Source organism: Helianthus annuus, chromosome 1 (assembly GCF_002127325.2).
Source record: "Helianthus annuus cultivar XRQ/B chromosome 1, HanXRQr2.0-SUNRISE, whole genome shotgun sequence".
Lineage (NCBI taxonomy): Eukaryota > Viridiplantae > Streptophyta > Magnoliopsida > Asterales > Asteraceae > Helianthus > Helianthus annuus.
Genome location: NC_035433.2, coordinates 115,765,653 through 115,793,542, shown reverse-complemented (window position 1 = coordinate 115,793,542; position 27,890 = coordinate 115,765,653). Strand labels below are relative to the sequence as shown.

General features: G+C 40.1%; 2 protein-coding genes across 2 annotated transcripts; one reads left to right on the top strand and one right to left on the bottom strand.

The window, feature by feature from the left end:
• Nucleotides 1–9,897: 9,897 nt before the first annotated feature.
• Nucleotides 9,898–13,077, top strand: LOC110882789. Its single transcript, XM_022130723.1, has 3 exons — nucleotides 9,898–11,136; nucleotides 11,302–12,022; nucleotides 12,131–13,077. Exons 1-3 carry the CDS (start codon nucleotides 9,898–9,900, stop codon nucleotides 13,075–13,077), a joined length of 2,907 nt encoding a protein of 968 aa, XP_021986415.1.
• Nucleotides 13,078–26,190: 13,113 nt separating this feature from the next.
• On the bottom strand, nucleotides 26,191–26,606 carry LOC118492814 (ribosomal protein S12, mitochondrial-like). The gene has a single exon (XM_035990782.1). The coding sequence runs from the start codon at nucleotides 26,589–26,591 to the stop codon at nucleotides 26,214–26,216; it is 378 nt and encodes a 125-aa protein (XP_035846675.1). The 5' UTR covers nucleotides 26,592–26,606; the 3' UTR covers nucleotides 26,191–26,213.
• Nucleotides 26,607–27,890: the final 1,284 nt, after the last annotated feature.

Genomic DNA, 27,890 nt, shown 5'->3' with positions numbered 1-27,890 from the left:
TTTGGATTACGCCATTTAAGACAAAGTGCGAGTAACGTTGATGTTTTGAAACAAATAATAAATTTGAGGCCGTTCGAGTTTAAACAATGCAACGAGTCTACCGGAAGCTAGTAAGGCTATGTAGTATGGTGAGGGCTCATCCTTGGAGGATGATCCGTCACGTAAGCGTCATGTAGATCGGGTGTGAGGATGGGACAAAGAGGGTGAAGGTAAGTAAATGGGGGATGGACCTAAAATATATATGTATATATTGTATGTATAGGTGTGTGAGAGAGGGGAGGCCCGTCTCAATTGTCTAATGTCCGACGATTTGGACGACACCGGTGGGGGGAAATTGGGGGGACGACGCCGACTAAGCAGGACGGACTGGGGACGACCCCCACACCATCCAGCCTAATAGTAAACCCAACACAATCTAGAAAGTGTGGTGTATTATTTAAAACACATTTATACAAAAACAACCAACGTTATTTTAAAGTGTAAAATATTATTCAAAATAGGGTGGTAGAAGAAAGTAGTGATAGAATGTGGGTAGGTGGTAAGTAGGTAGGTTGTTGACCCACCACCAACCACAACTTTGTGTTTGTTTCTTTTCTTCATACCTTTGACTTCTTTTCTTTCTCATCATGTTTTTAAAATTTTAATATTCCATGCTTACATATGTAGATATTATTTTCCAACTTTAAAAATTATAATTTTATATTATCCTACATAAAATGCATCCGTTATTAGGTTGGTTAATTCGTCGTTATTATTACTTTTTAGAGTGATTTATGGAACGACAAACAAAATACGTGGAATCGAGTAGGTTGTCCAACTGATTTTCAACTGATTTTGAAGGTTTCATGGTCTGAATAGATTCTTTAATTGTTTTAGAGTTAAATGTTATTTTAGTCCATATGATTTGGGTAATTTTTTCAGTTTAGTCTAAAGGTTTTATTTTTCACATGTGGGTCTAAAAAGGTTTCACCGTTGTCATTTTAGTTCACTGGGTTAGCTTCATCCATTATTTGTGTTAACGAGAAAGACAATTTGGTCATCATTTTATATGGCCGAATTGCCCTTATAGTTCACAGAATTACATATAAAATGACCAAATTGCGTTTCTCGTTAACAAAAAAATGGAGGAAGTTAACCCAATGGATTAAGATGGCAATGATGAAACCTTTTTGGACCCACAGATGAAAAATGAAACCTTTGGATTAAACTGTAAAAATGACTGAAACCACAAAGACTAAAATGACATTTGACTCATTTTTTAAGTGTTAGTTTGTATTAGAATATTAAACAATATAAACATTTCTTGTATATAATTCATACACATAAATTAAATAAAAAGTATAAATAACCGGCTTAATTTAAGCGGTCAGTTCCAATTTTTAAATTGTCCGGGTTATTAAACTGATAAACTATTAAGACAAAACCAATTGAATTTTAAACTGATCGAACACACCTCTTTATTTCAGTTTACCTGGTTAATCTGATTTATCAGTTCAGTTCAGAAGTTTCTAAGTTGTTTATATCCGATTTAAACACGGTAGTTTTCATGTCCGATTTAAGTTGTTTATATCTTAATGAGTGAATTTCAAATTTTGTCCTTTATCTTTATACCCAATTTCAGGCGCTGTCCTTTATATTTAAAATTGATGAGATTTGTACTTTATGTTTTAAAATGCTTCACATTTTGTCCTTCAACACTAACTCAGTTAAAAATTTTTGTTAAATCAAGTCACAAAAGGGTAGTGTAGTCTTTTTACCCATTTATTCTATTACATAAAACAAAAATAAATTTTAATATATTTATAACCATTTATACACCTACTGCCGCACATGTCCCCATTCATCCATAAGTCACCTTCATCCCCCCTAAAACCATACGAATTCAGTAATCCAAAGCTACCAATTTCATAATTTTCATATCATCCCTGCAATTCTGCCCAAACAAGCAAAACCTCAAAATAAAAAGGTATTGTTTTTACAATCAAATTAAATCTAAAATCTGAAATCAAAATCAACACTACATAATTGTTCCTCAATTACCCTTACGAGATTTGATAAAGAATATTCAGGAGGATCTGTAACTGCAGCCCCATCCACTCCGATTTTCCGATGACCACCACCACTCGTCACCAGATATCCTCCTCCCAACGTCACCGGACCCCCACCCTACCCTTACCCCAACCACCAACGCGCCGCCACCTTCCTCCGCCGCATCTTCGCCGTCATTATCGGAACTGCCATCTTCCTCGGTATAATCTTTGATATCCAACTCCAAAATCTTAGCTGTCAACCACAAACAAACTAGTCTTCGCCGTCATCTTCGTAACCCTAACTCCAAAATCACATTTATTTGAACTCAAAAGAGTTCAATCTTAAACCAATTCAATAGTTTGGTTAAACCTTCAAGATGTAAGATCTGTTACAATTCAATAGTTTGGTTAAAACCTTCATGGTGCAGGTATTAGTTCAATAGTTTGGTTTCGGACTTTGGAGAAGAAGGGCAATTATTGATTAAATGGGAATATTAAGTTATTTAAGTGAATGACAAAAATGGCCTCGCGTGCAAGGCACATCACCAGATTTAACAGAAAAATTTAATTGAGTTAGGGTTAAAGGACGTAACATGTATAAAGTATAAATCTTATCAATTTTAAAGACAAAGGACAACGACTGAAATTGGATATAAAGATAAAGGACAAAATTTGAAATTCACTCTATCTTAATATTGGCAATGGCATTAGGGTTGTTTGTCAAGTGTGTTGGTGGCCCTTCAAATAAATAAATTACCCACATTATTTTGTTGACAAAGATCTCAAGAGTCAAATGAATAATTATTTGACTTTATTGAACGAAAAGGATGTCGAAATTATATCCCAACTGAATATGTGATTAGTTACTTAATTGCATGCTTAATTCAACCATAGAACACAATTATTATTATTATTATTATTATTATTATTATTATTATTATTATTTATTTTAAATAGTAACTTCACACCTAAGCACTAACTTGTAAGGACATCTACCTATATGGGACGGGGTTTCCCGCACCACATGAAAATAAAATTAGTAGTATATATAATATAAAATCCTAACTGACACACATAAATTCCATCACCGATCCTTAAAACGCACACAAACAAGAGTTTAGTTAATGAAACTAATAGTGTCGCAAAGCTTGGGATTGAATTATTAAATAACGAGGGGGAAACCTCCAGAAACCATGATTTTGTGATCGAGCTAGTGAATAACGAGGGTGAAACTTGCAGCTTGGGATTCAGATGTTGACAGGGGCGTAGGTTAGAAGGGGCCGGGGGAGCGCCCGACCCTCGAACTTTTCGTTTAGTAGTGTTATGTATGTAGCTTTCGTATAAAAATTTTTGGGTATATATGTTTTCGACCCCCCGGTTCTATAGAAATTTTTGGGTATATACGTTTTCAACCCTCCGTCAAAAATCTTAAGCTTTACCACTGGATGTTGAAGCTTGGGATTTACATGTTATCAAAATTCTTGTTTTCATAATTTTGTGGTTGATCTACGTGTCATGTGTGTGACAACCGGAGGTTGCGTGGGATGTGCATGTACTCTTGCAGCTGTATATGTCGTAAAACATTGAGAGTAACAACAAGATTGAAATTTTTATTTTAATATATTTTATTTTTGTGTTATGATAACCCTATTTTATATATTAGTTTCAAATAATCAAATTTATTTGGTATTAGAACTTTTTCAATTCTATTTGGCTAATTAGTCTGAAAAGCTGATGAAAGTAATGAGGCTGAGATATGAAAGTAACAAGCCATGGAGATATATGAGGAGATCCATGTTCCAATCGGTGGCCTCACCTAATACTTAGGGAGAATTGATGGTTAAAGAAAACACCTTTAATTTATAACGTTAGCTCTCTTTTATCCGCCACAACAATTGGATTTTTTTTTCTGCTGCATGTGAAGTCTAATTTGCATATTCTGATCGGTGAAAGAATTTGAGCGATAATTATATTTATTATATTGGAAATGATTGTTTAAGAATGTTTCCATAGATGATATATATAATGACAATGGTTTAAAAATCGGTTTTTAACCATACCGGGTTAGGCTTAGAAATGGTTTAACCGGTTGTGCCGGATTATGCCGGAAGATTCAACCGGCTAACCAATTAACCTTATAAATCATAAAAATATTACTTCAACTCAAAAAATAAGCTAAAATTACATAATTACATAATTCCATAATCAAAACTATAGTTTCTAACAAAGTTCTATTAAATAGAAGTTTATGATAGATTCATGGCTTTGGAGTGTTAGAATGCATCAAGCACACAATCGCTTAAAAGATGAATTTACTATCATCATCATCCTTATACTTTGGTATTCAACACTCATCTTAATACTAAATAGATGTTAACAAACCATTCACATTTTTTAATTATTTAAGTTGTTCTTGGATAGACTGATACACATGATCAATATGTTATGATCAAAACGAAAAAAAGTCATCTTCAACAAATGATGTAAATATAACAATTAACAAACTTAATACAAACTATTTGCAATGTTTCATGTTAAAGTACGTAAGTTATCACATTTATACATGTTGAATTTGGTCTAAACAATGACTCGTCATGATTAGTCATAAGTTTTTTGTATATATACTTTTTTAATTTTTATGGTGCAACATTGGGCTAGGCGAAACAGGTTCGCCGGTCCAAACCGGTTATACCGAAAATACCGTCAGTCAATCCAAGATTGAATACCCCATTTAAATCGGGTCTGTCGTACCGAACTCACCACCGGTACGCGATTGAACCGGTATAACCGGCTGGTTCAAACCGTTTTTTAAAACACTATATAATGATTAGGTTAAAATAAGGCAAATTGGAAAATAATAATCCCATCTTTCTGAAATTGGATGATAATAATCCCAAGTCAGTTATTAGCCAATAATAATCCGACCTCGTTCATTTTTTTTTGTAAAATAGACCGCCGTTAAAATAAGCTTAACGGAGTTAAGTTTTTTTCTGAATTACAAACTGATGTTTTAGGGCTTTTGATCAGAACGAGGATACAAGTCGATTGATGTAAAACTTACCTCGAAATTGTGTTCGAAATGGCTTGAATTTTGTTAACTGGAAGTTAAACACCCGAATTGAAGCACCATTTTCGTGGGTTGGGGCAGTATTTCGAGGTAGGTTTTATATCAATCGACTCGTATCCTCGTTCTGATCAAAAGCCCTAAAACATCAGTTTGTAATTCGGAAAAAAACTTAACTCCGTTAAGCTATTTTAACGGCGGACTATTTTACAAAAAAATGGACGAGGTCGGATTATTATTGGCTAATAACTGACTTGGGATTATTATCGGCCAATTTCAGAAAGATGGGATTATTATTTTCCAATTTGCCTTATAATAAAAAAATAAAACACGTAGAGAGCAACCGTAGGGATATTTATATTTATATTATGCATTTTTAATGACGAATGACGTACTTTTGTTATGTATTTGAAATTCAATTTGGTTTTATCTTTGTATCAAGTGACCCAACCAGACACATGACCTGAACCATAATGGAAAAAATTAATATATCGCGATAAATAATCGTTCCCCAAAATTTCCGACCACGTGTAAAATGTACCTAGGTCCGCCACTCCTTCAACCCATACACACTTTTAAGATGAGCAAACACCATATTATTATACCACTAGGTGACAAGTCATAGAGGATATTTATTACTTTGGAAAACAAAATTATCTTTAAATTTAATCTAAAGTGGATGGATGATTAATTTTTAGATTTTTTTAAATACCTTTGCTATTAAAAAGGTTAGTTCTTTACCTGAAAAAACACCAAACTAATCTGGTGATTAGTTTGTGATTTGTGCATCGACAAATAAGGTTAATCTTCTTTGCCTCGCCCAAGCTGTGATGATGATTATCCTGTAAAACACTAAACACCCCGTTAAGCTCATTACAAGGAGGGGAATATGGGGGTTCTCCTCGTAACCACTCTCCGGCGTGAGAATAAGTATCTGCTTTGAGGATTAAGTATGTAATTAAGAGAGTGAGAGAGCAAGGAAGTGGATCCTTAAGCCTGTAGATGAAGGTTCCTATTTATATCCGAAGTGATGTGGAAGGAGATGGGCGGATGGGCCTTGGGCCTGAAGTCGACAACAAGGAATATCTGTTTGGTCCCCTCTTCCACGACCGTTGGTGCTTCTGGGCGAGAGGGGAGCTGGCGCACGCTGATTGGATCCACGTGGCTTGACCGTTGTCCTTGTTGTCTATTCTGTCATCAGCGACTAAGTGGAGATCGTGGTGCAGTTGTCGGCGCACACTAACTGGTGCCACGTAAGCGTCATTGTGTACCTTCTTGTCTCCTGTACGATTGTCAATCGTGGAGCATGATCGGATACAACCTGTTGAACGCTCATTGGTCCATTGTTCTGCCACTTGTACATTTAGTGCTTTTCCTTAGATTATCTGCGCTTCTGTCCTCCGCGCGGCTACTAGGAATGCCCCATGTAACCAGCGCAAAGTCCAGGAAGTGAAGGTTTTCATCCAAGGAGCCAAGTGTGAAATCTGATCTTGTTAGGATCTGAGTTTCTTTGATTGTGTTGTTTAATTAAATAATTAATGTAAGAAGGTAAAAACAAAGATGTATTGCAGCGGAGATGGAAATCAAACTTTAGAACACAATCACAGGAGAATAGTTTTCAGCAAACATGATTTCATTAATCGAATGATTGTATGAATTACAAGATTCAACTATGCATGCATGCAATACTAAACTCCCCCTCAGCCTGAGCTCACAGTTAGTTCGTACAAGATGAGTGTGTGCAAAAGAGCTAATAGAACAGTACAGGTACTGTTCTATTTATAGTACAATCCTAACCACTGAGCATCTAATGATGACGTCACCTAGACAGTGACATCTAACTGACTAACAACCTCTAAACACTGATCTATACAAAGCACTGTTACATTAAACAACTGATACATAAAAACTGATGTTGCTTTCCACTGTTGTTGTCTAAGCAATGATGTTGAATATCAGTGCTTTCTTCAATAGTTGATCAGGCCTTTGACAATCAGCAGTTGATAGGTCTTCAGTCTTTATGATCAGCAGTTGTTGTTGAGCAGTTGTTGAGGGGATTCAGTACTTAGAGTCATCAGCTGATAGAAACACTGCCATTGAAGGAACTTAGGACATGGATTGCTTATTGATGATCAACTGTTGAGAACTAGTTTTGGCTTTCAGTATCATCTGTTCTTCTAGGTATGATTACATGGGCCAACAACCTCCCCCTAGAACAGATGATGCCAAAACACTTCCTTATTCATGATCTTTATTCTCTCATCAATTTCTCCCTGATTTGCCCTTTGAATTGTAATTCAAAGTTCATGGAGTCTTCATCATCCTCATCCCTGTGTAGTTGAAGTTCTAAAAGATCTAGGAGATCAGTTGCATCCAGGCCTAATGCATTCTCCCTTGAAATGTGTTCAACTCTACCATTAGACTTGAGCAAAGTCAATACATGGGTCTTTCTATCAGACTTCCACTTTAGTATTTTTGAGTCCAATGGGTTTCTAGGGAGAGACTTTAGTTGTGATGAGTTTGGTGAAGGAGGTCTGCTTGTCAGCCTTTGAACTGTTACAACAAGTTGAGCTTGAAGCTTTAATGAGGCATCATCCAAGCCATACATGATCTGGTTCTTGATAGACTCTTTCATGATATCAGCTTCTCTCTTTGCATCTTCCTCATCCATCTGCTTCTGTCTTTTTCTTTGATCTAAGACATGGGTGGATAAGTCAGAGGATGTGAACAGTGTTTTCAGAGAGAGGGCCTGCTGTTCTAGCTTATCAGTGGTTTTGTCTTTGTATACTGGCTTCTTTGGAGCTGTTGGATCAGTTTCTCTTAATTTTTCCAGCTTGTCATAGATTTGATCAACATACTGCCTGGACCATCTTGAAATGGTCTTTGCAGACCCATACTTAGCTGCAACCAACTTAGCTTTCTTCCTCTTGTATTCTAAAGTAAGCTCTGAGGATCATTCACTATTCTTTCAATTCTGTTTACTTCTTCTTTGAGAACTGTGAGTGGCCAGTCTTTGAATTGTTCTACTTTGGCAGGGTAAAATTTGTCTCTCATGATAAGCTCTAAGAGATTTTTCCTTAGCTACTTTTGAAGATCAGCATTTGGTAGCAGGTTTGACATCTCCTTGCTCAAATCCCTTGCAAAGTCTTCCAGTTTCCTTACTTTACTTAACCCATGCTGCATTCGACTTGAGAAGTTGGTGTCACCTTTCCCTTTACCCTCTTGCTAAGCAATGTATTCAGCTTGCTTGGCTTTTAGTTTCAGATAATCATCAATGTTTCTTGGATTTCTGAAGCCATGAAGAGATGGGAAGGTTCTCTTGGATGGATCATCCTCTGTATAGAATTGTCTCATTTCATCTTTCAATGCATGCAATTCTAGAGGATAATTTACTGCCAATGGGATGGTTCTTGAAGGGTCTTGACCTTCGAGTGTTTGTGGTTGAACAAGTGGATTGGATGTTGGTGATGGTGGAGGAATAAATGGTTCAGGGTTAGTTTAAATGAATGGTGAAGATGATATGGGAGTAGGTGCAGGTATATCATCATCATTCACCTGGAATTTTCTTTCCCCTGCATAAACAGATTTAGGAGAAGGAGTTTTTGTTGGAGAGTTGGAAATAGGAATGAAAATTGCTTGGGAAGGAAATTGGAAAGTAGTGGTTGGTTGACTAGCATCTGCTGAAACAACTAGTGTCTCAACCACTGTTGTCATAACAACTGTTGAAGTGTCAACATTTGTTGCAGTGTTGGATGGTATTGGTGAGGATGGTTTTGTTTTCTGCTTTTTGGCAGGTTGTTTTTATGGTGGTGGTGTTGGTTTAGGTGTAGCAGTGGTGGATATCAACAGTGGTGAAGGGGTAAGGTCCCAAGAACCTCATAATAAGTGCTTGGGACCATACCACAACTTTAACTTTCAGCCTGGCACCTTGCGCGGCCGCGCACTGGTCTCACAAAAAGAGAGGCTTAAAAGGCCCACAACAGTCAACACTTGCGCCCAAAGGGAACCATAAAACCTTGCGCCTTTCCTACACAAAACAAAGGATAATAATCCGGAGTTAGATACTTCCGCTTAATATTCAGACTTGGATATTATTTGCCCAGACTTGGGATTTATTCACCTGTTTCCACACGATAAGGTGTCACACCAGATTACAGCAGTAATCTTCTAGAAATAATACAATCGTGCACCACCAAGACGGTTACAACCGTCTGGACACGTGTCGCTATATCAGTCGTCCCTAAATTCACAACGAATGCATGCAAATGAAGAGTAATCTCCACTTAGTCACTTTACACGTGGCCAATCCCTAGCCCTTGATCTAAACCACGATCCGTGTGCTATCACGTCGGATCAAGGAGCATTAATGGAAGGAAACATAACCGCTTACGGGGTTAGCATCTTCCGTCTTCTTTTCACTAACGGGTTTTCCCGCCTTTGAACGACTCCCGGCTATAAATAAGAGAAAAATCAGGTATGAATACAAGTTACACACACTTCTCAAATACATCTTCTTCTTCATTACCAATACTTATTCTCACACCGGAGTCGGGTCAAGGAGAGAACCCCCTTCTCCCCTTGGCGAGGCTAACGGTGTTCTTTTTTGCAGAATTTCCGGAGAAGAAGGTCTGTTAGACCTGAATCGATCGAGTGGAAATCAACCTTTTATGCGGATTCAAACCCCCTAGATATCTCGGTTCTGACCATTTATCTAGTGTTTCTTCATTGGCGCCCACCGATTCCTCTGTTTTTTCCAGTTTTCATCTCGTTTCGATTTAGTTCTTTTCATTCTCTTTTTTGCACATGGCAGAGGATTCATTATTCCATTCATCAGATCCCCGATCCGAGTGTGAAGGTTCTACAACCCAAAACACTCAAAACAACGGTCATTCAGATAGGGAGAATTTCTCAGATCTAATCATGAAAAAAATCCCATCACATTGGTTCAGCAGATGTCAAGCTGCTTTAAACACAATCGTTACACAAATCGCCAGATCTGAGGTCCCGAACATCAGATCTGGTGAAGAAAGCAACATTACCGTATTGGACCCACCAACACCCTGTCGGGGGGACATCCAATCTAGTAGTAACATTGAAATGCAATTCAGAAATAGCAGCCATCAGAAAGTTAAACCAGAACAAATAAACATAATTCAAGGAGGTCCATCACGAAGGACAAACAAACGAAGTTATGACCAACATTGGAGGGAACAGCAAGTCATATTTCCCGTCGTCCCAGGAGGCCCTCAGGAAGAGCGACCAGTGATTATTACTGGCATCTTCGGTCATTACCGGACAGACTACATGTTTATAGATCCGGGTAGCTCGATGGACATCATATACGAGCAGTGTTTTAAACAACTCGACACAGATGATAAAGCACGTCTAGAACCGGTCGATTTTCCCCTTACCAGATTCTGCAATGAAGCTGTATTCCCATTAGGGCAAATAACTTTCCCTATGACTTTGTCGGATGGCGAACATTCACGAACAGTTACAGTCAATTTCATGGTCATGCCGGCAACATCACGTCATGATGTTCTGCTCGGAAGAAGATCACAAAGAGAGTTCAGTATGATCACATCTATCCCACACGCGGCATGTGGGTTCCCAACGGAAACCGGAGTTGCAATTCTGTACTCAAGCAAAGAAGTCATGTACGTGGACGACGAGCCACCAGCAAAGGTAGTCAAACCTTCAGCATCAAACGAACCGGAGAAATGGGTCCTGAACGAAGAATACCCAGAGCAGACCATCTCACTAGGACATGCTATTTCACCAGCAACACGAATACAACTGAAAGCACTGTTGTCCAACAACAAAGATATATTCGCTTGGTGCCCAGCAGACATGACTGGGGTTCCACACGACATAGCGCAACATTGCCTGAATATTAAACCATCAGCGGAACCTGTTGCCCAAGGGAGGCGCAGCTTTAGCGCAGAAAAAGCGAAAGCCATGGACGAACAAGTGATAGAGCTACTCAATGCGGGAATCTTGTGCGAAGTAAAATACCATACATGGGTTGCCAATCCAGTAATGGTACAGAAACATAGTGGCGGATGGAGAATGTGCGTCGACTTCAAAGACCTGAATAAAGCATGCCCAAGAGATTGTTACGCACTTCCGGAGATAGACAAAAAAGTCGACTCTCTAGCATCATTCAGATGGAAGTGTTTTCTCGACTGTTACAAAGGTTATCATCAGGTCCAGATGAAGGAAGAAGACGAAGACAAAACTGAATTTCGCACAGATAAAGGCATCTTCTGCTACACTAAAATACCCTTTGGCCTGCGCAATGCTGGCGCAACTTATCAACGATTAATGGACACAGTTTTCAAAAGCGACATCGGCAAGACAGTTGAAATATACATGGATGACCTCGTCATCATGAGCCATGAGGAAGACTCAATGCTCAACAATATTCAGCGTACATTCGACTCTCTGCACAGCGTAAACTTAAAACTCAACCCAACTAAATGCCCCTTCGGCATGGAAGAAGGAAAATTTCTGGGCTTCATAGTCACAAGAGAGGGCTTCAAAGTAAACCCAGAAAAAGTACAGGCTATCCAGCAAATGCCCTCACCCGCAACAATAAAAGAAATGCAAAGACTCGCCGGACGCTTAGCAGCCTTGAACAGATTCTTGGCTAATCATGCGGCTAAATCTTATCCATTTATCAGTACGCTGCGAAACTGCGGGAAGAAAACCCCCTTTCAATGGACACATGAAGCAGAAGCAGCATTCAAACAAATGAAAGAATGTTTAATTCAGCTACCAACGCTGACTGCGCCAAAAGAAAAAGAGCCACTAATCTTATACCTATCAGCCGCGGAAGTAGCGGTAGGAGCAGTATTAATGGTGGAACGGGAAAACGTTCAGACTCCAATTTACTATATCAGCAAAATGCTCACCGGTCCAGAAACTCGTTACTAAGTGATAGAAAAATTGGTTCTAGCACTAGTGCACGCATCCCGACGCTTGCGCAGGTATTTCTCGGGCCACGTCATCACGGTTCTCACAAATTATCATTTAGGCCAAATCTTGTCAAAACCCGATGTGGCGGGAAGATTGGCTAAATGGGCCATAGAGCTGGGAGGATACAATATCTTTTACAAGCCAAGACCAGCAATCAAAGGGCAAGTTCTAGCAGACTTCGCTACTGAAGTGCCCATCGATAAAGTACAAGAATGCGAGGCAATCCAGAACCCTACACCTGTTTTCGATGACAGAGTCTGGACCTTACACACAGATGGCGCTTCCAATGATGACGAAGCAGGAGCAGGCCTCCGATTGGTCAGTCCGGACAATCACGAGCTCACATATGCCATACGCTTAGACTTCCAAAGTACCAACAATGAAGCAGAATACGAAGCATTTTTAGCAGGCCTTTGTCTAGCGCTCAAAATGGGGGCAAGAAACCTTGAGGCCAACGTTGATTCAAAACTAGTAGCCGAGCAAGTTAACGGTCAGTACGATGCAAAAGGAGAAGCTATGGCATTATACCTTGAACAAGCACGGATGTTAATCAGCCAATTCCAGAGATTCAGGGTTAACCATATAAACAGAAGCAAAAATAAGCACGCAGACGCGCTTAGCAAATTAGCCGCTACCAGCTTCAATCACCTAGCAAAAGAAGTGCGCATAGAGGTATTGACTAATCCATCAATCCATCTCAAGAAAGTAAACGTTATAGAGGTCGGTAATCCATCCTGGATGTCTCCGATCATCTTATACCTACAACACGGGAAACTCCCAGAAGGAAAAGCAGAAGCTCGAAAACTCCAACACAAAGCGATAAATTACGAAATGGCAGATGGCGTCCTTTACCGAAAGTCATTCATGGGACCATTATTATGCTGTGTCGATAAAACAGACGCTCAATACCTGGTCAGAGAAATCCATGAAGGTTTATGTGGAATACACGCGGGACCGCGCATGGTCGTGGCAAAAATAATGAACGCCGGATACTACTGGCCATGAATGCATTTGGACGCAGTTGATTTATTAAGGAGATGCATAGCCTGTCAACGCCATGCACCAAAGACACTCCGACCAAAAAATCCGCTAGTACCTGTCACATCCGCCTGGGCATTCCAACAATGGGGCATCGATCTTGTTGGACCATTTCCTGACGCGCCAGGCGCAGTAAAATTCATCATTGTAGTGGTCGATTACTTCACCAAATGGGTGGAAGCTAAAGCTTTGGCCTCAACCACACCAATGGTAATTCGCAAATTTATATGGGAACATATTATTTGCAGGTTTGGATTACCATTGCGCATTAACGGCACAAACTTCGCCTCAGAAGATCTTCAAAAGTGGTTCAAAGAAATGAAGATCGAGCATAATTTTGCTTCCGTCGCGCATCCACAAGTGAACGGTCAAGTAGAAAGTATAAACAAGCAGATCGTCGACGGCATAAAAGCACGACTAGGAACAGCACGCAGAGGGTGGGTCGACGAACTCCCCAGCATCCTCTGGGCGCATCGAACAATGCCAAAAACTAGCACAGGCGAAACTCCATTCAGTCTAGTCTATGGGTCTGAAGCCGTCATCCCAGCAGAGATTGGCTTACCATCACCACGCATGATAGCCATGGAAAAACAGAATAATGAGCAAGAACGAAGATTGGATCTAGACCTCCTCGAAGAACGGCGCGAGAATGCCGCTATCACAGAGGCCAGGTACAAATCCAAACTCGAAAAATACTACAATGCACGCGTCCGCGTATGCACATTCGTTCCGGGTGATTTCGTTTTGCGCGATAATGAAGCATCAAATGCTGAAAAAACCGGGCAAATTAGCGCCAAGATGGGAAGGACCATATGTCATTAACGAGGTCCTAGGCAAAGGGGCGTATACTCTCAAAAGAATTGACGGGACTCTTGTCCCACGCACATGGAATGCGCAGCAGCTGCGCAGGTGTTACATGTAGGTCAAAACATTCACAGGCAATGCATTTCCTATTTACTCCTGTATTACAAGCCTCACGCTTTATCAATACAAAAAGTTATTTTCATACTTGTTTCTGTTTGTTACAAATTGCATGAAATTCTTTGGGCTTACGCGAAAACAAAATGGTAAACATTGTACACCTCATGAACAGTCCAAACCAGGCTATCACGCCTTTTAGACAAACGTTCACACATGAGCACAATACCATTTCTCATTCACCTCACCTATCCAAAAGCAATTAAACACATGCAACATATTATAATCCAAACATAGAAGTAAAATCTTACAGACTAGTAGTATATCACCATATACATATCATCAAAAAGTCCAGCACAAACACTTAACAAGATCATGGCAATGATCTTCAAAAAATTTTTTAGATTTACAAAACATTAAACAAAAACTAAGCCCTATGGATAAACACCTAACCAGCACCGGAATCTTCGTCAACGGCAGACACCTGCTCACACCGGCGAGATTTCCGGCGTTGATACACCAACCGGCATTCTTTCTTCCGAAGCATCGGAAACTGAGCTATCAAATTATCAGCATCCAGCACAATTCTAACATCATCAGCAACACCCGTATGTTGAGGAACTTTGCAGACAGAATCAACAGCTACCGGCGAAGTAGGTTTGATCAGATCCTTTTCCAGAACAGCAACACAAGGTGATAACCGAGAAAGTAACACGAGGCCTTCAGCAGCTTCATAAACACTAAGAACATCCAGCAGAAGACGAGTATGATAAGAGCGTTTCATCTTCTTCGTCAAAAATCAACGAGGCAAAAAGACATCTTGAATGTACCTATATATAGAAGAACTCAGCTTCGAGAAAAGAGAAATTTCAAATCATCATGATTAAATGTCAGGAAACATCACATCCTAACGGCGCTACAGGAACAGGAGTCTTACCTCCATTAATGAAGTCTGACAAAGCGCCAGTACGTATCCCAATGTAAGAAAAGCAAACCCTCGCAAATACATTATGATATCATCACACGTCACGATATAATCATGATTTTCAAAATCTTCCTTTTTCTTTTTTCTGACAAAATTTAAATCTTCTCGTAGAAGATTCTTTACATACCACACCCAAAAGCATTCCCTCTCATAAGTCCAGTGCTCCACTTATTTGCATAAGTACAACACTAGACTGGGGGGACTTAAAGGGGTAAGGTCCCAAAAACCTCATAATAAGTGCTTGGGACCATACCACAACTTTAACTTTCAGCCTGGCACCTTGCGCGGCCGCGCACTGGTCTCACAAAAAGAGAGGCTTAAAAGGCCCACAACAGTCAACACTTGCGCCCAAAGGGAACCATAAAACCTTGCGCCTTTCCTACACAAAACAAAGGATAAGAATCCGGAGTTAGATACTTCCGCTTAATATTCAGACTTGGATATTATTTGCCCAGACTTGGGATTTATTTACCTGTTTCCACACGATAAGGTGTCACACCAGATTACAACAGTAATCTTATAGAAATAATACAATCATGCACCACCAAGACGGTTACAACCGTCTGGACACGTGTCGCTATATCAGTCGTCCCTAAATTCACAACGAATGCATGCAAATGAAGAGTAATCTCCACTTAGTCACTTTACACGTGGCCAATCCCTAGCCCTTGATCTAAACCACGATCCGTGTGCTATCACGTCGGATCAAGGAGCATTAACGGAAGGAAACATAACCGCTTACGGGGTTAGCATCTTCCGTCTTCTTTTCACTAACAGGTTTTCCCGCCTTTGAACGATTCCCGGCTCTAAATAAGAGAAAAATCAGGTATGAATACAAGTTACACACACTTCTCAAATACATCTTCTTCTTCATTACCAATACTTATTCTCACACCGGAGTCGGGTCAAGGAGAGAACCCCCTTCTCCCCTTGGCGAGGCTAACGGTGTTCTTTTTTGCAGAATTTCCGGAGAAGAAGGTCTGTTAGACCTGAATCGATCGAGTGGAAATCAACCTTTTATGCGGATTCAAACCCCCTAGATATCTCGGTTCCGACCATTTATCTAGTGTTTCTTCAAGTGGTTTGCTTTTCAGGGTTGTCAGATGTTTGTTTTGGTGGTGAGGGTGATCTTAGATATGTGGCAAGAGGTGGTTTATTGTGTTTTTGGGATTTTCTTCTTTCTGAAGAGCCAAGATCCTTTGTTTTTATCTCCCAATTTTTCAATGCCGTTTGTTCCTTCTTCCAATTCCTTTCCTTTGTTGCATTCTTATTTTGGACAGTCTTTTTGTTTGCAGCCTCTTCATCTGCTTGAATGTTCAGGGTTTCATCAATTCCTTTTTCTTTTTCTTTGACAGATGTTCCAGCAGTGGTTGCAGAAGACTTCTTTTCAGGCTCTGGCTTTTGAGTTGGCTTTTGTCTAGGAGTATGCCTGCCAAACTTTTTCATGTCATGTTTCTCCCCCTTTTGGCATCATCTTGATCATCATCATCTTCAAAGATAGGTGTAGGGGTAGTGCCAGTCATCTTTGTCAGGGCTTCTTTGATAGCCTTGATTTCAGCCTGAGTATCTTTATACCTTGCTTCAACCATACTTCTGATCAGTGCCATGTGTGTATTATGTTGAATTTCTACAAGTTCCCTTTGAGCAGTAAGAATGGGCTGGACTGAGTTCCAGAGCTCTTGGGATAATTGTTGATGTGTTAGTTGACTTTTGGAAGCTTCTACCAGAGTTTGTATATACTGATTCATGGTAAGAACAGTGGTTTCAATGGAAGATAACCTCTCCGTCAAATCTTGGTATTTTAAACCATCACCCAAATGAATGGGATCATCTGATTTCCCACCAGTGGTGGTTGTATCAGCTTTTGAACCAGGAGGAGTCTCCGGAGTTTCATCAACTGATGCCCTTTTTTTCTTGGTACTAGGGACTTCTTTCTTCAGCAGTGGTTACCTTGGAAATCTCACCAGTGGTTAGCTTGAACACACCAGTGGATACCTTGGTTCCCATAGAAGCAATTGCCTTCAAGGAGTCTTACTAATGAAACTACTATCCAGATGTAGATCAATGGATCCAAAATCTATAGTAGCTGCTCCACTTGAAATACCAACAGGAATTTCAAAAAATTCTTGTGGTGTAACCTCCTCAGCTGTTTGTGGGATAACCAATTAAGGTGGTTCAGACACAGCCATTGTTGAAGTTGTACTCTCTTTAATGTGTTTGTGAGAGGGGCTTCTTTGAGTCTGAATCTTAATGGCATCAAACAGGGGTATGATGGATGGTGGAATTTGAGATGAAAGGAGTGGTGTTGAAAGAGAATTAGCCCCGGGAGGAGGACTGTTAAGCATACTCTCAAATGAGGGTAATGCTTCATATGGTGGTGTCCCTGTGCTTACAACATGTTCCTTTTGTGAGGAAGCATGAGGAGTTGAGGCTTTAGGTGGAGATCTTTCCCACTATTGTGAGGAAGTAGCAACAGTGGTTGTTGGTGACATTTGTGTTGTCACTGGGTTAACTTCTGGGATCTCATCTTCCAGAAGACCCTTTTTGGTGGGTTTGGTGGGCTTGGTAGATTTCTTTTTGGTCTTTTTGGTGGTTTTTGGTGGGGGTTACACAACAGTGGTTGTGCTGTTGTGTTCACCAAGAGCAGTGGGCTCAACAGCTGAAGTCTGAGGAGCAGATGTGGACTCATCCAAAATTTACTCAGACTCCCCTGCTTGTGGCTTAGAACTTTTTGACTCATTGGCCATGAGGCGAGTAAAAGTTTCAGCAGACAAGCTGTTCATTTGAAAAGGTACACCTTGTACAAGTACTTGTGCATTTTCTTTTGGGATTTTCTTTTGCAAATAATAACTCAAAAATCTTGGAAACAATAAGAAAGCCTGTGGCTTCTTTTCTTTAACATTTTTCACATTTTTGACCAAATCATTAAAAATTTCTTGGGAGTAATTGAAATCAGTTTTAGACATGATAGCATACCCCAAGTATTGGATTTTCAAAGGAATTTCATTAGAAGCAGTTGTTTTATTAGAAACACAGGTGAGCAGGGTATAAAACAGGAATTTCATGGGAGGTGAAAATTCTCCCTTTTGCATAGTAGCTTTTGTCAATTGTCCTTCATATCCTCTTTCGATCAAATCAATTTGATACTCATCCTTAGGGAAAGAGGTTTTACCTGCTTGGTCATTCATCTGAAAAACTTATGATATGGTCTATGGTGTTATTGGGACCAAAATTCAACCTACTTTTGATGAGATTGCCCAAGCCTTTTTATCTTGTATTTCAAGTTTGGCATTTGCCCAGAAATCTCGTAGGGTATCTTAGTAAATGGGAGCATTGCAAGTCAACAAAGTTTTGTACTTTGATGATAAAAGGGTGTCGATGATGGAATGGAAATCTGTATTTTTGCTATATTTTTCAAGAGTACAGAGGTAGTTGTGTGGGTGTTTGATGATGAGAGCCATGGTGATTGTGAAAATCACGAATGAAATCGAAAGGATGAATGTGAGATGGAACCCACTTTTGAAGAATTTTTGAATTCGATACGGCAGTGAAAACTCTGTTTGGGGGGTTTTATCAGGGTTTTATTAAGGAGAAAAAGTGAATGCTGATGTGGCAGCGGTTTTAAAGATCGGACTGTTAACGTCTGCCCACGTGACAACCTCTGATGAAATAGTGGAAGATAATTGTATGGGAACCACTGATGGACAATAACAGTGGTTGACAGTAGTGAAAAATGAGAACAATGTCTGATTTTAACTATCAGTGGATAGACATTAGTGGTTGGAACACTGATGTTTGGTCAATAGTGGTCAACAAGGAATATGAAGAAACAGAGGTTGTCTTTCAGCAGTGGGTGAATTTTCAACAATTAGAAGTTTGAACCAAATAGTGGATATGGACAGACTTTTAAGGATTAATGAAAAATTTCATTTTAACTATTTTTAAGGATGGAGTTTTGATTTTCTGAAAACATTTTAATGCCTTTTATTCATGTACAAACAAGATTTTGCTTGTTAGTCCATGCTAAGCATGCCAATTCTAGAGATCAAGCTTTCAAAGGTGGATGTGTCTAAGGCTTTTGTTAGCACATCTGCCAGCTGATCCTTAGTTGGAACATGATGCAGAGAAATCAAACTTTTTTCATAGCAATCCCTCACAAAGTGATGTCTGATGTCAATGTGTTTGGTTGTTGAATGAGAGACTGGATCTTTGATGATATTTTCAGCTGCTTGACTATCCAACATAAAAGGTGTCTTTAAAGAAGTTATACCAAAATCCAGCAGTTGATTTTGAAGCCACAACAGTTGGCATGTACAGCTTTCAGCAGCAATGTATTCTGCTTCAGCAGTGGATGTAGAAACAGCTGCTTACTTTTTGCTTTGCCAAGACACTAAGCAATTGCCTAGGAATTGACAACCACCTGATGTAGACTTCCTGGTTGTGCTACATCCAGCAAAGTCACTATCTGAGAAACTTGAAAGCTTAACATTCCCTTCAGCATGGTACCAGATACCAAGTGTGGGAGCACCTTTTATGTATCTGAAAATCATTTTCACAACAATAAAGTTAGACTTCCTAGGTGCTTATTGGGATCTTGCACAAACACATGTTGCAAACATGATGTCTGGCCTAGATGCAGTTAGGTACAATAAAGACCCAATCATGCTTCTATATACTATTTTATCAACCAAATCATCCTTTTCATCAGACATGACCAACTTTGTGGTTGCCATGGGTGTACTACATGGTTTACAATCATTCATCTCAAATTTGTTTAAAAGATCTTTTACATATTTGCTTTGATGAATGAAAGTGCCATTTTGCAGTTGCTTAACTTGGAGACCAAGAAAGCACTATAGTTCACTCATTGCACTCATCTCAAACTCAGCTATCATGAGTTGTCTGAACTCTTCACACATTTTATTACATGTGCTTCCAAAAATGATGTCATCCACATAAATTTGGACAATCATCAAATCTTTTCCTCTCCATTTTAAAAACAAGGTTTGATCAATTTTACCTCTTGTGAAACCAATAGAGATTAGAAAAGTGAAAAGAGTTTCATACCAGGCTCTAGGTGCTTGTTTCAAGCCATATAAAGCTTTGTTTAGCTTGTAGACATGTTTTGGATTAAATGGATCCTCAAAACCAGGAGGTTGACAAACATATACCTCTTCTTGAATCTTACCATAAAGGAATGCACATTTGATATCCATTTGAAACACCTTGATGTTGTGGTTGACAGCAAAGGCTAAGAACAGTCTGATGGCTTCCAATCTTGCTACAGGAGCAAAAGTTTCATCATAGTCAATGCCCTCTTCTTATCTAAAGCCTTGAACTACAAGCCTAGCTTTATTCTTGACAACAATGCCCCTTTCATCAGTTTTGTTTTTGAAGACCCACTTTGTGCCAATAGGACTTACACCCTCTGGCAGTGGTACAAGTTCCCATACTTGTTGTCTCTTAAACTATTGGAGCTCTTCTTGCATAGCTTCCGCCCAACTGTTGTCTTTCAGTGCCTCTTGGTACTTGTTTGGTTGATGGAGTGATAGAATGCCAGCAAAAAGACAAATGTTTTGGGATTGACTTCTGGTGAGAACCCCTTCATTGATGTTGCCAATCACTTGGTCTAGTGGATGAGATTTAAGAAAGATCAGATCTCCCTTATATGGAACAATGGCATTTAATGGTGAGGGCTGCAGATGTGAATCATCTGAGATAACATCTATTGGTGACTTTGATGATCCTTCATCTGTTTGAAATGGAGGTGGAATAGGAGGGATGGGCGTGGCACAAAGTTGATTTTTATCCACTGTTGGAGGATTTTTATCAACAGCGGTTGGGGATGATGTGGTGATAGAGGTTGAAGGGCTACTTTCGTCAATAACTGTTGATGCAGCAGTGGATGAGCTTTGACAACTGTTTTGAACATCCGCTGCTCTGGTGGTGGATGTGATTCTATATTGTGGAATCACAACATCATATCCATAATCTTGTGAAGGAGGTTGTGGAATACCTGCAGGGTTAGTCTTGACAGATACATTTTCAAAAGTAAATTTATCAAGATCAAATAATTCAGCAGGGTTTGCTGGGATTTTCAGGGAAGAAAGTTCACTGAACTTTACATTCAAAGTCTCTTCGACACACCTAGTCCTTGTGTTGAACACTTTAGAGGCCTTGGCAGTGGTTGAGTATCCCAAATGATAACCACAATCTACTTTGGCTGCAAATTTTGAAATAGAATCTTTCAAGTTTAAGATAAAACAAGGGCAGTCGAAGACTTTGAAATATGAGACAAGTGGTTTGATTTTGAACAGAGTTTCATAGGCAGTCTTTTGATGCCTGGGGTTGATCAAAACTCTGTGCTGCACATAACAAGCAGTGTTTACAGCCTCTGCCCAAAAAGTTAAGGGTTGTCACACCCCGATTTCCACGTGTCTCACCGGTGGGCCCGGTGGGGGATTACCGTGACGTAGTTGGCAACAATACAGTCAAACCACACAATATATGAATGCACAGCGGAAGCATAAAGATAATTATATTTCAACCATTGTTTGTAATATCAAATGTATTACGAATAGTCGAAAATGTATCCACAGGGGATCAAATAAAAATATAAGTTTGTTCAACAGACGAAGGCATCTTAAGCTTGCGAGACTCTTTATGATGCTAAGGAGAATATCCAGCCAATTACGCATAGTACCTGCATTTAGTCTTTTTGGGAAAATACGTCAGTTTACACTGGTAAATACATTCAACCGACACTTTTGAAAAATGTTTATTAAAATTGATTTGAATGCACAAGGCACAAACTCTTTTATTACTTGGGAGAATTATTTAAATATATAATCTTGTGAACGAATTACATGTTCCTTATGCGTTCAGTAGCCCGGATCAAGTCCGGGTTAAAGATCAATAGACACACCACAACGATCTATTTATGCACTGACGAGTGTACGCCTACACTCCGCGCTTAAGTCGTGGCCATTTCGTAAAATGATGCCAGGGATATCCGGGACATGGTCATTAACCCCCCAAAGGCTTTTAAGTAACAAGACTGTTTAAACGAGCCGATCAAATTTATTCAATTACCCACTCAATCGGTGGAGAATTTGATGCCCGATCAAGCGGTATACTATGTACCGTAACCCAAGCCCGTATAACGGAAAATAAGTTAAAACTATTTACCTTTGCAAGTATAAATCCTTAATCGAAACAAATTGCAGATAGCTTTTACTGGTCTCCTATTCTGGAACGAAGGTTTAATATAACCTATTAGAATCCTAACGGGTCTTTTAATTTAGCTGTAGCTTAGACCGGTCAGTTTCAAGGATAGATACGGTTTAATCGCGTGAAAGGCGAAAACCGAGAATGGAATGTGATTTTGGACCCAACAAGTTTGAAGACTTGTTTTATATGGGTATTATAATCACACTCTGGATTTTGGGGTCAAAACAATATGGTTTGACCCGTTTCGGCTAGTTTATGTAAACTAGTTACATAAGCAGAACCGTGCGCGCAAAAGGCGCAACGGGTAACCGTAAGAGTCCTACACTGTTTTCCTAAGTCAATATGCTTTAAAGAGGTTGTGGTATCAGTAGGATACCTTCCATAATGCCCGTAACGAGTTTAAGTTCATATTATGCCCCGTAGGGGTATTTCGGTCTTTTTAAAGATTATAAAAGAGGTTTCAGAGTTCTACAGGAAATCTGAGTTTCCCGAACAGTTTATAAAGTCTAAAATACTTTATTTATTATTTAAAATCAGTAGCAACTAGAATCGGGTCAAAAGACCTTGTAGAACTCAAGGTATGGCCGAAAAGGGTATATTCGGTATTTACCGAACCGATGCCATAACCGCAGGTTATGAGCAGGTTAAAAATAATTAAAAATCTTTAAAAATCCCAAAATATTATTTTACATCAGTGAGTAAAAGTTTGGTGTCGAAATCCGGGTTTAGATAGGCGTTATGCTAATTGCGCTATTAAATTACTAAAGTTTCCGTAATTTGCGCTATTTAGCATAACTCCTATTCTGGACCTCGGATTGACGTGAAATTTTAGGGACATGCTTAGAAATCAGTAACTAAGGTTATGGTTCTTTCACATGTCCGAAATTCTCGTTTTAAATTAAAAAGGGCGTTACGGTCAACTTTTAAGCATTTAACGGAAATGTGTAAAAGACTCGGACAAACAACGAACCGGTCACAGAGGGTTATACCATCATGTAACCTGGTCCTAAGAGAGTCCTAAGGCATATCTAAATCAAACTTTAACGGGTCAGAACTGAAGTCAAAGCAAAAGTCAAAGCTTTTGCGGCTTTCGGTTCCGAACCGGGTCAAAACAGTAAATGATCGGATCAAACAAGCTTAGACTAGTTAATATACTTATTATTATGTTTTATGAGTGTTTAAACAGGTTACATATCATCTACATTACCGATTATGCAAGAAATCGCAAAATAGCATTTCTGTTGACTTTTTCTAAGCACGTTTGACTCGACATTTGGACTAGTTAGAGTGGGAATCAGAGGGTGCCCTTTTAGGGGTTTAAAGCCCACATAATTAGCAACATATAACTATCTTTGATTCGACAAACCACTGGACCATTTATGATTTATCGCAAAGTCAATCGTTAATGCTGGTGTGGTAGCTATTGTTGTAGGAGAATTCGATTAATGGTAGGTTCTTATCCCAACTACCACCCAAATCGATAGCACATGCGCGCAGCATGTCTTCCAACATTTGAATAGTATGCTCACTCTGACCGTCTGTCTGAGGAAGGTAAGCCGTACTAAAATTCAAACGTGTGCCCAAAGATTGCTGGAAGCTTTTCCAGAAATGAGACGTGTATCTAGTATCTCGGTCAGAGATAATAGACACAGGTATGCCATGCAGGGATACAATCTTATCAACGTATAGCTGGGCCAACATGTCGAAGCTATAAGTCTCCTTGATGGGTAAGAAATGCGCTGACTTAGTTAGTTTATCGACTATAACCCATACTGTGTCATTTCCTTTTCTTGTCTTGGGTAACTTGGTAATAAAATCCATAGTTACACATTCCCACTTCCATTCGGGAAGTTCAGGCTGTTGTAGCAAGCCTGACAGCTTTTGATGCTCAGCTTTGACTTGCGCACAAGTCAAGCATTTGGCTACATAAGCGGCTACAGACTTTTTCAAGCCTATCCACCAATAACTTCCCTTAGATCCTGATACATCTTATCAGCTCCCGGGTGAACAGCATATTTGGAACTATGGGCTTCCTGTAGGATAACATCTCGTAGTCCTCCATAAATTGGAACCCATATTCGTCCATTTAATCGTAAAATCCCGTCCTTGCTAAGAGTTAACTGCTCCTCAGTTACTCACAGCTTCTCTTTAGGATAGTTAGCTTCCAACACAGCTTCTCTCTGTGCAGCTAACAACCTTTCAATCAAATTATTCTTCACTTCAATGCTCTTGGCATTGATTCGGATGGGTTTCACCCTTTCTTTTCGACTTAAGGCATCAGCGACTACATTCGCCTTACCGGGATGATATCTGATTTCACAATCATAATCATTTAAAGTCTCCATCCAACGGCGTTGCCTCATGTTTAATTCCTTCTGATTAAACAGGTGTTGAAGGCTCTTATGATCAGAATAGATCATAAACTTGATACCATACAGATAATGCCTCCACAGTTTTAGTGCGAACACAACGGCACCCAGCTCCAAGTCATGGGTGGTGTAATTCTTCTCATGCACCTTTAACTGTCTCGAAGCATAGGCAATAACTTTGCCTTTCTGCATGAGCACACATCCCATGCCAGTGTGTGATGCATCGCAGTAAACTACGAACTCTTCGGTTCTGCCTATAGTCTAAGGAACCGGTAGCAAGAGAGCTCTAAGAAGTGGGGGCGACCTCGTAGTTTTATAATGATTCTTTCACTCCTATCCCCTCATAAGAGGAGGATGCCAAGAGTTTCGCTCAACGGCCTAAGGACTACCTGACCTGCTGACCTTCCTGCAATTCAATTCCCTAATGAAATCAACTACCTGTCTAAGTGCACTAGCTGACTTCTCTATTGCATAACGCTTCTCACCTGACTTCATAATCACAGCTAAGCTGCCTACTGTGAGGATCTAGCCGTTGCTTCATGCTTACCTTCCTTCATAAGAATAGGCTAGGATTAGTCCAGATCTAGCCTTAGTGTAGTAAATACCATCAACAGGATGAACTATATTTGAAGGAAGGCATCTATTCAAGTCTTTATTGAATTCGATATGCGTAGATTCGATTCGGAGAAGAGATTCTTTCTTGTAAGAACATGGCAAACTAAGTGAAGTCATTCAGAACTGGCAAGCACCCGGAAGCACTAGACCAATAAGCTAGATCTCCCTACGGGGCATTGCACGTTTAGCCAGACCGCTCCGCTCGTGCTTCTCCTTGCGTCTTGCACTAGAACAGGGAAATCGCTACTAAAGCACTTTCTCTCATGAATTGAAAGAGTTCTATCTCATATAGGGTCAAAATCTACTGCTTATACTCTTGCAAGCAAGGCGAGAAGCGATTCTCTTAGCCGACATACCCGACGAATCAAAAAAGCTATAATAAGGCAATCCACCTGCATGGAACCCCGAAATAGCCAATCTACAATCAAACTTTTAATCAGGTCGAAAAATGATTGCCGGTGGGTAGAACCAAGACTCATTTTAGCCAGGAGCTTACTTTCACTACTTATTTAGCTACTTTAGGTCGTTGTAGTCCATAAATCAAAATAAAACTTTATCAGAGCTTGCATTCGATGCTGTTGATTCAATTTCTTCACCACCGGTAGCAATCAATTCTAAAAAGAAGCTTCCGGAAAGATATTCTAGTAAATAGAAAACTCGCCATTCATTCATGAACTGTCTTGCCCGTGCCATCAAGAGCTACACCTATATCTCTCGAAGGTGTCTTAGCTCCACCGATAGGAACTGCCCACCTATCCAGGTAGCCTCACCCGTGAACCACGAACTACACTTACAGACAACCTAAGAAGAAACGGAGTCTCACCCATCAAAGCATAAGAAGCAAAAACTAGAAGAATAAACAAGAGATATTTCCCCTGTAGAGTAGTCTCCGTATCAGTCCATGGGCTAAGGCGTAATTGCCTTCTTAGAGCCAGTAACTTCGTACTGAAAATTGGAGAAAAAAGAGTGACAGAGGCATCTTCCATTCATCTCGATTTTGGTTTTTCTGCACCATATTTTGATCTCCCTTTTCTTCGATCCGGAATTCCCAACAAATCCTTGACTCCTCGAATACAATGGGATTTCACACCTGGCGAATCTTTCACTCTACCTCCTCTTATTAAGACTATAGAATGTTCCTGCGAATTATGACCTTCGCCCGGAATGTGAGCAAATATATCATGTCGATTGCTCAACCGTACTTTGGCTATCTTACGTGGAGCCGAATTAGGTTTTTTCGGTGTTCTCGTTGGTACACGCGGGCGTACTCCTTGCTTCTGGGGACATTGATCCGAAGCTCGAGTACGGTCCGTGCGCCGTTTTTCTTCTCTACCATGACGAAACAATTGATTTAATGTAGGCATCGCGCTCTTGACTTTTGTCCTTCCCCCCGATTGTTGCCCTATCGCTAGTGGTTACTCCCGATCCGAAGCACCCCTTTTCCATTCATAGAGAGATCCAATCGTCAAAATCAATAAAAAGGCCATCATGGACCAAGATCGAAAGGGATCAATCTTGTTGAGAGGTACTGCCCAAGGAAAGGAAAAGGTGACTTCCGGATCGGTACCTTCAGGTAAAGTCAGCACAGGAGCGTTGCTCAACTTTTGCTTCAGAATATCAAAGGACTCTTGCTGCTTGGGACCCCAAACAAATTTTACCTTCTTCTTGGTCAGGGAAGTTAAGGGCGCAGCAATCCTTGAAAAATTTTCAATGAATCGCCTGTAATATCCTGCTAACCCCAGGAAACTACGAATCTCTGTAGGCGTCTTTGGCTCTTGCCAATTCATGACAGCTTCAACTTTAGCGGGATCCACTTGGGTACCACGCTCGCTGACAACATGTCCTAGGAATTGGACTTCTCGAAGCCAGAATTCGCACTTAGAGAATTTGGCATAGAGTTTCTCATTATGCAGGAGTTTGAGAATACAGCGAAGGTGTTTCTCATGGTCAGCTCGATTCTTCGAGTAGATAAGAATGTCGTCGATGAAAACGATGACGAATTTGTCTAAGTACGGCTTGCAGACGCGATTCATGAGATCCATGAACACAGCCGGTGCATTAGTGAGCCCAAAAGGCATCACTAGGAACTCGTAGTGACCGTAACGAGTCCTAAATGCGGTTTTATGTACGTCTTCATCTCTGACTTTCAGTTGATGGTAGCCTGACCTCAAGTCAATCTTCGAGAAATAACTTACCCCTTGTAACTGATCGAACAAATCGTCGATCCTCGGCAAGGGATATCTATTCTTTATCATGACCTTATTAAGTTCGCGATAATCGATGCACAGACGCATCGGTCCGTCCTTCTTCTTGACAAACAGAACAGGTGCTCCCCAGGGAGACGAACTAGGTTTGATGAAACCTTTAGCTAGCAGTTCATCCAGCTGGGTCCTCAATTCCTTCATTTCGGTTGGTGCTAGCCTGTAAGGTGCTCTAGCAATAGGTGCTGCTCCAGGGATGATATCGATCCTGAATTCCACTTGCCTATCTGGTGGAAAACCAGGTAGATCTTCAGGGAAAACTTCTGGATATTCCGAAATGACGGGAATGTCTTCTATCTTCAGTTTAGGCTCTTCAATAATCACCTGTGCCATGTAGATGACACAACCCTTCTTTAGACATTTTGAAGCCTTGAGCATAGTCACTTGCTCAGGCAATCCGTA

Excerpts from the sequence above, each read along its gene's own strand:
- LOC110882789 (XM_022130723.1), top strand. The coding sequence starts at position 9,898 with ATGGCAGAGGATTCATTATTCCATTCATCAGATCCCCGATCCGAGTGT. Across the intron at positions 11,137-11,301 it reads GGGTTGCCAATCCAGTAATG|GTCCAGATGAAGGAAGAAGA; the intron begins GTACAGAAACAT and ends GGTTATCATCAG. Across the intron at positions 12,023-12,130 it reads GCTCACCGGTCCAGAAACTC|GCCAAATCTTGTCAAAACCC; the intron begins GTTACTAAGTGA and ends ATTATCATTTAG.
- LOC118492814 (XM_035990782.1), bottom strand. The coding sequence starts at position 26,591 with ATGCCTACATTAAATCAATTGTTTCGTCATGGTAGAGAAGAAAAACGG.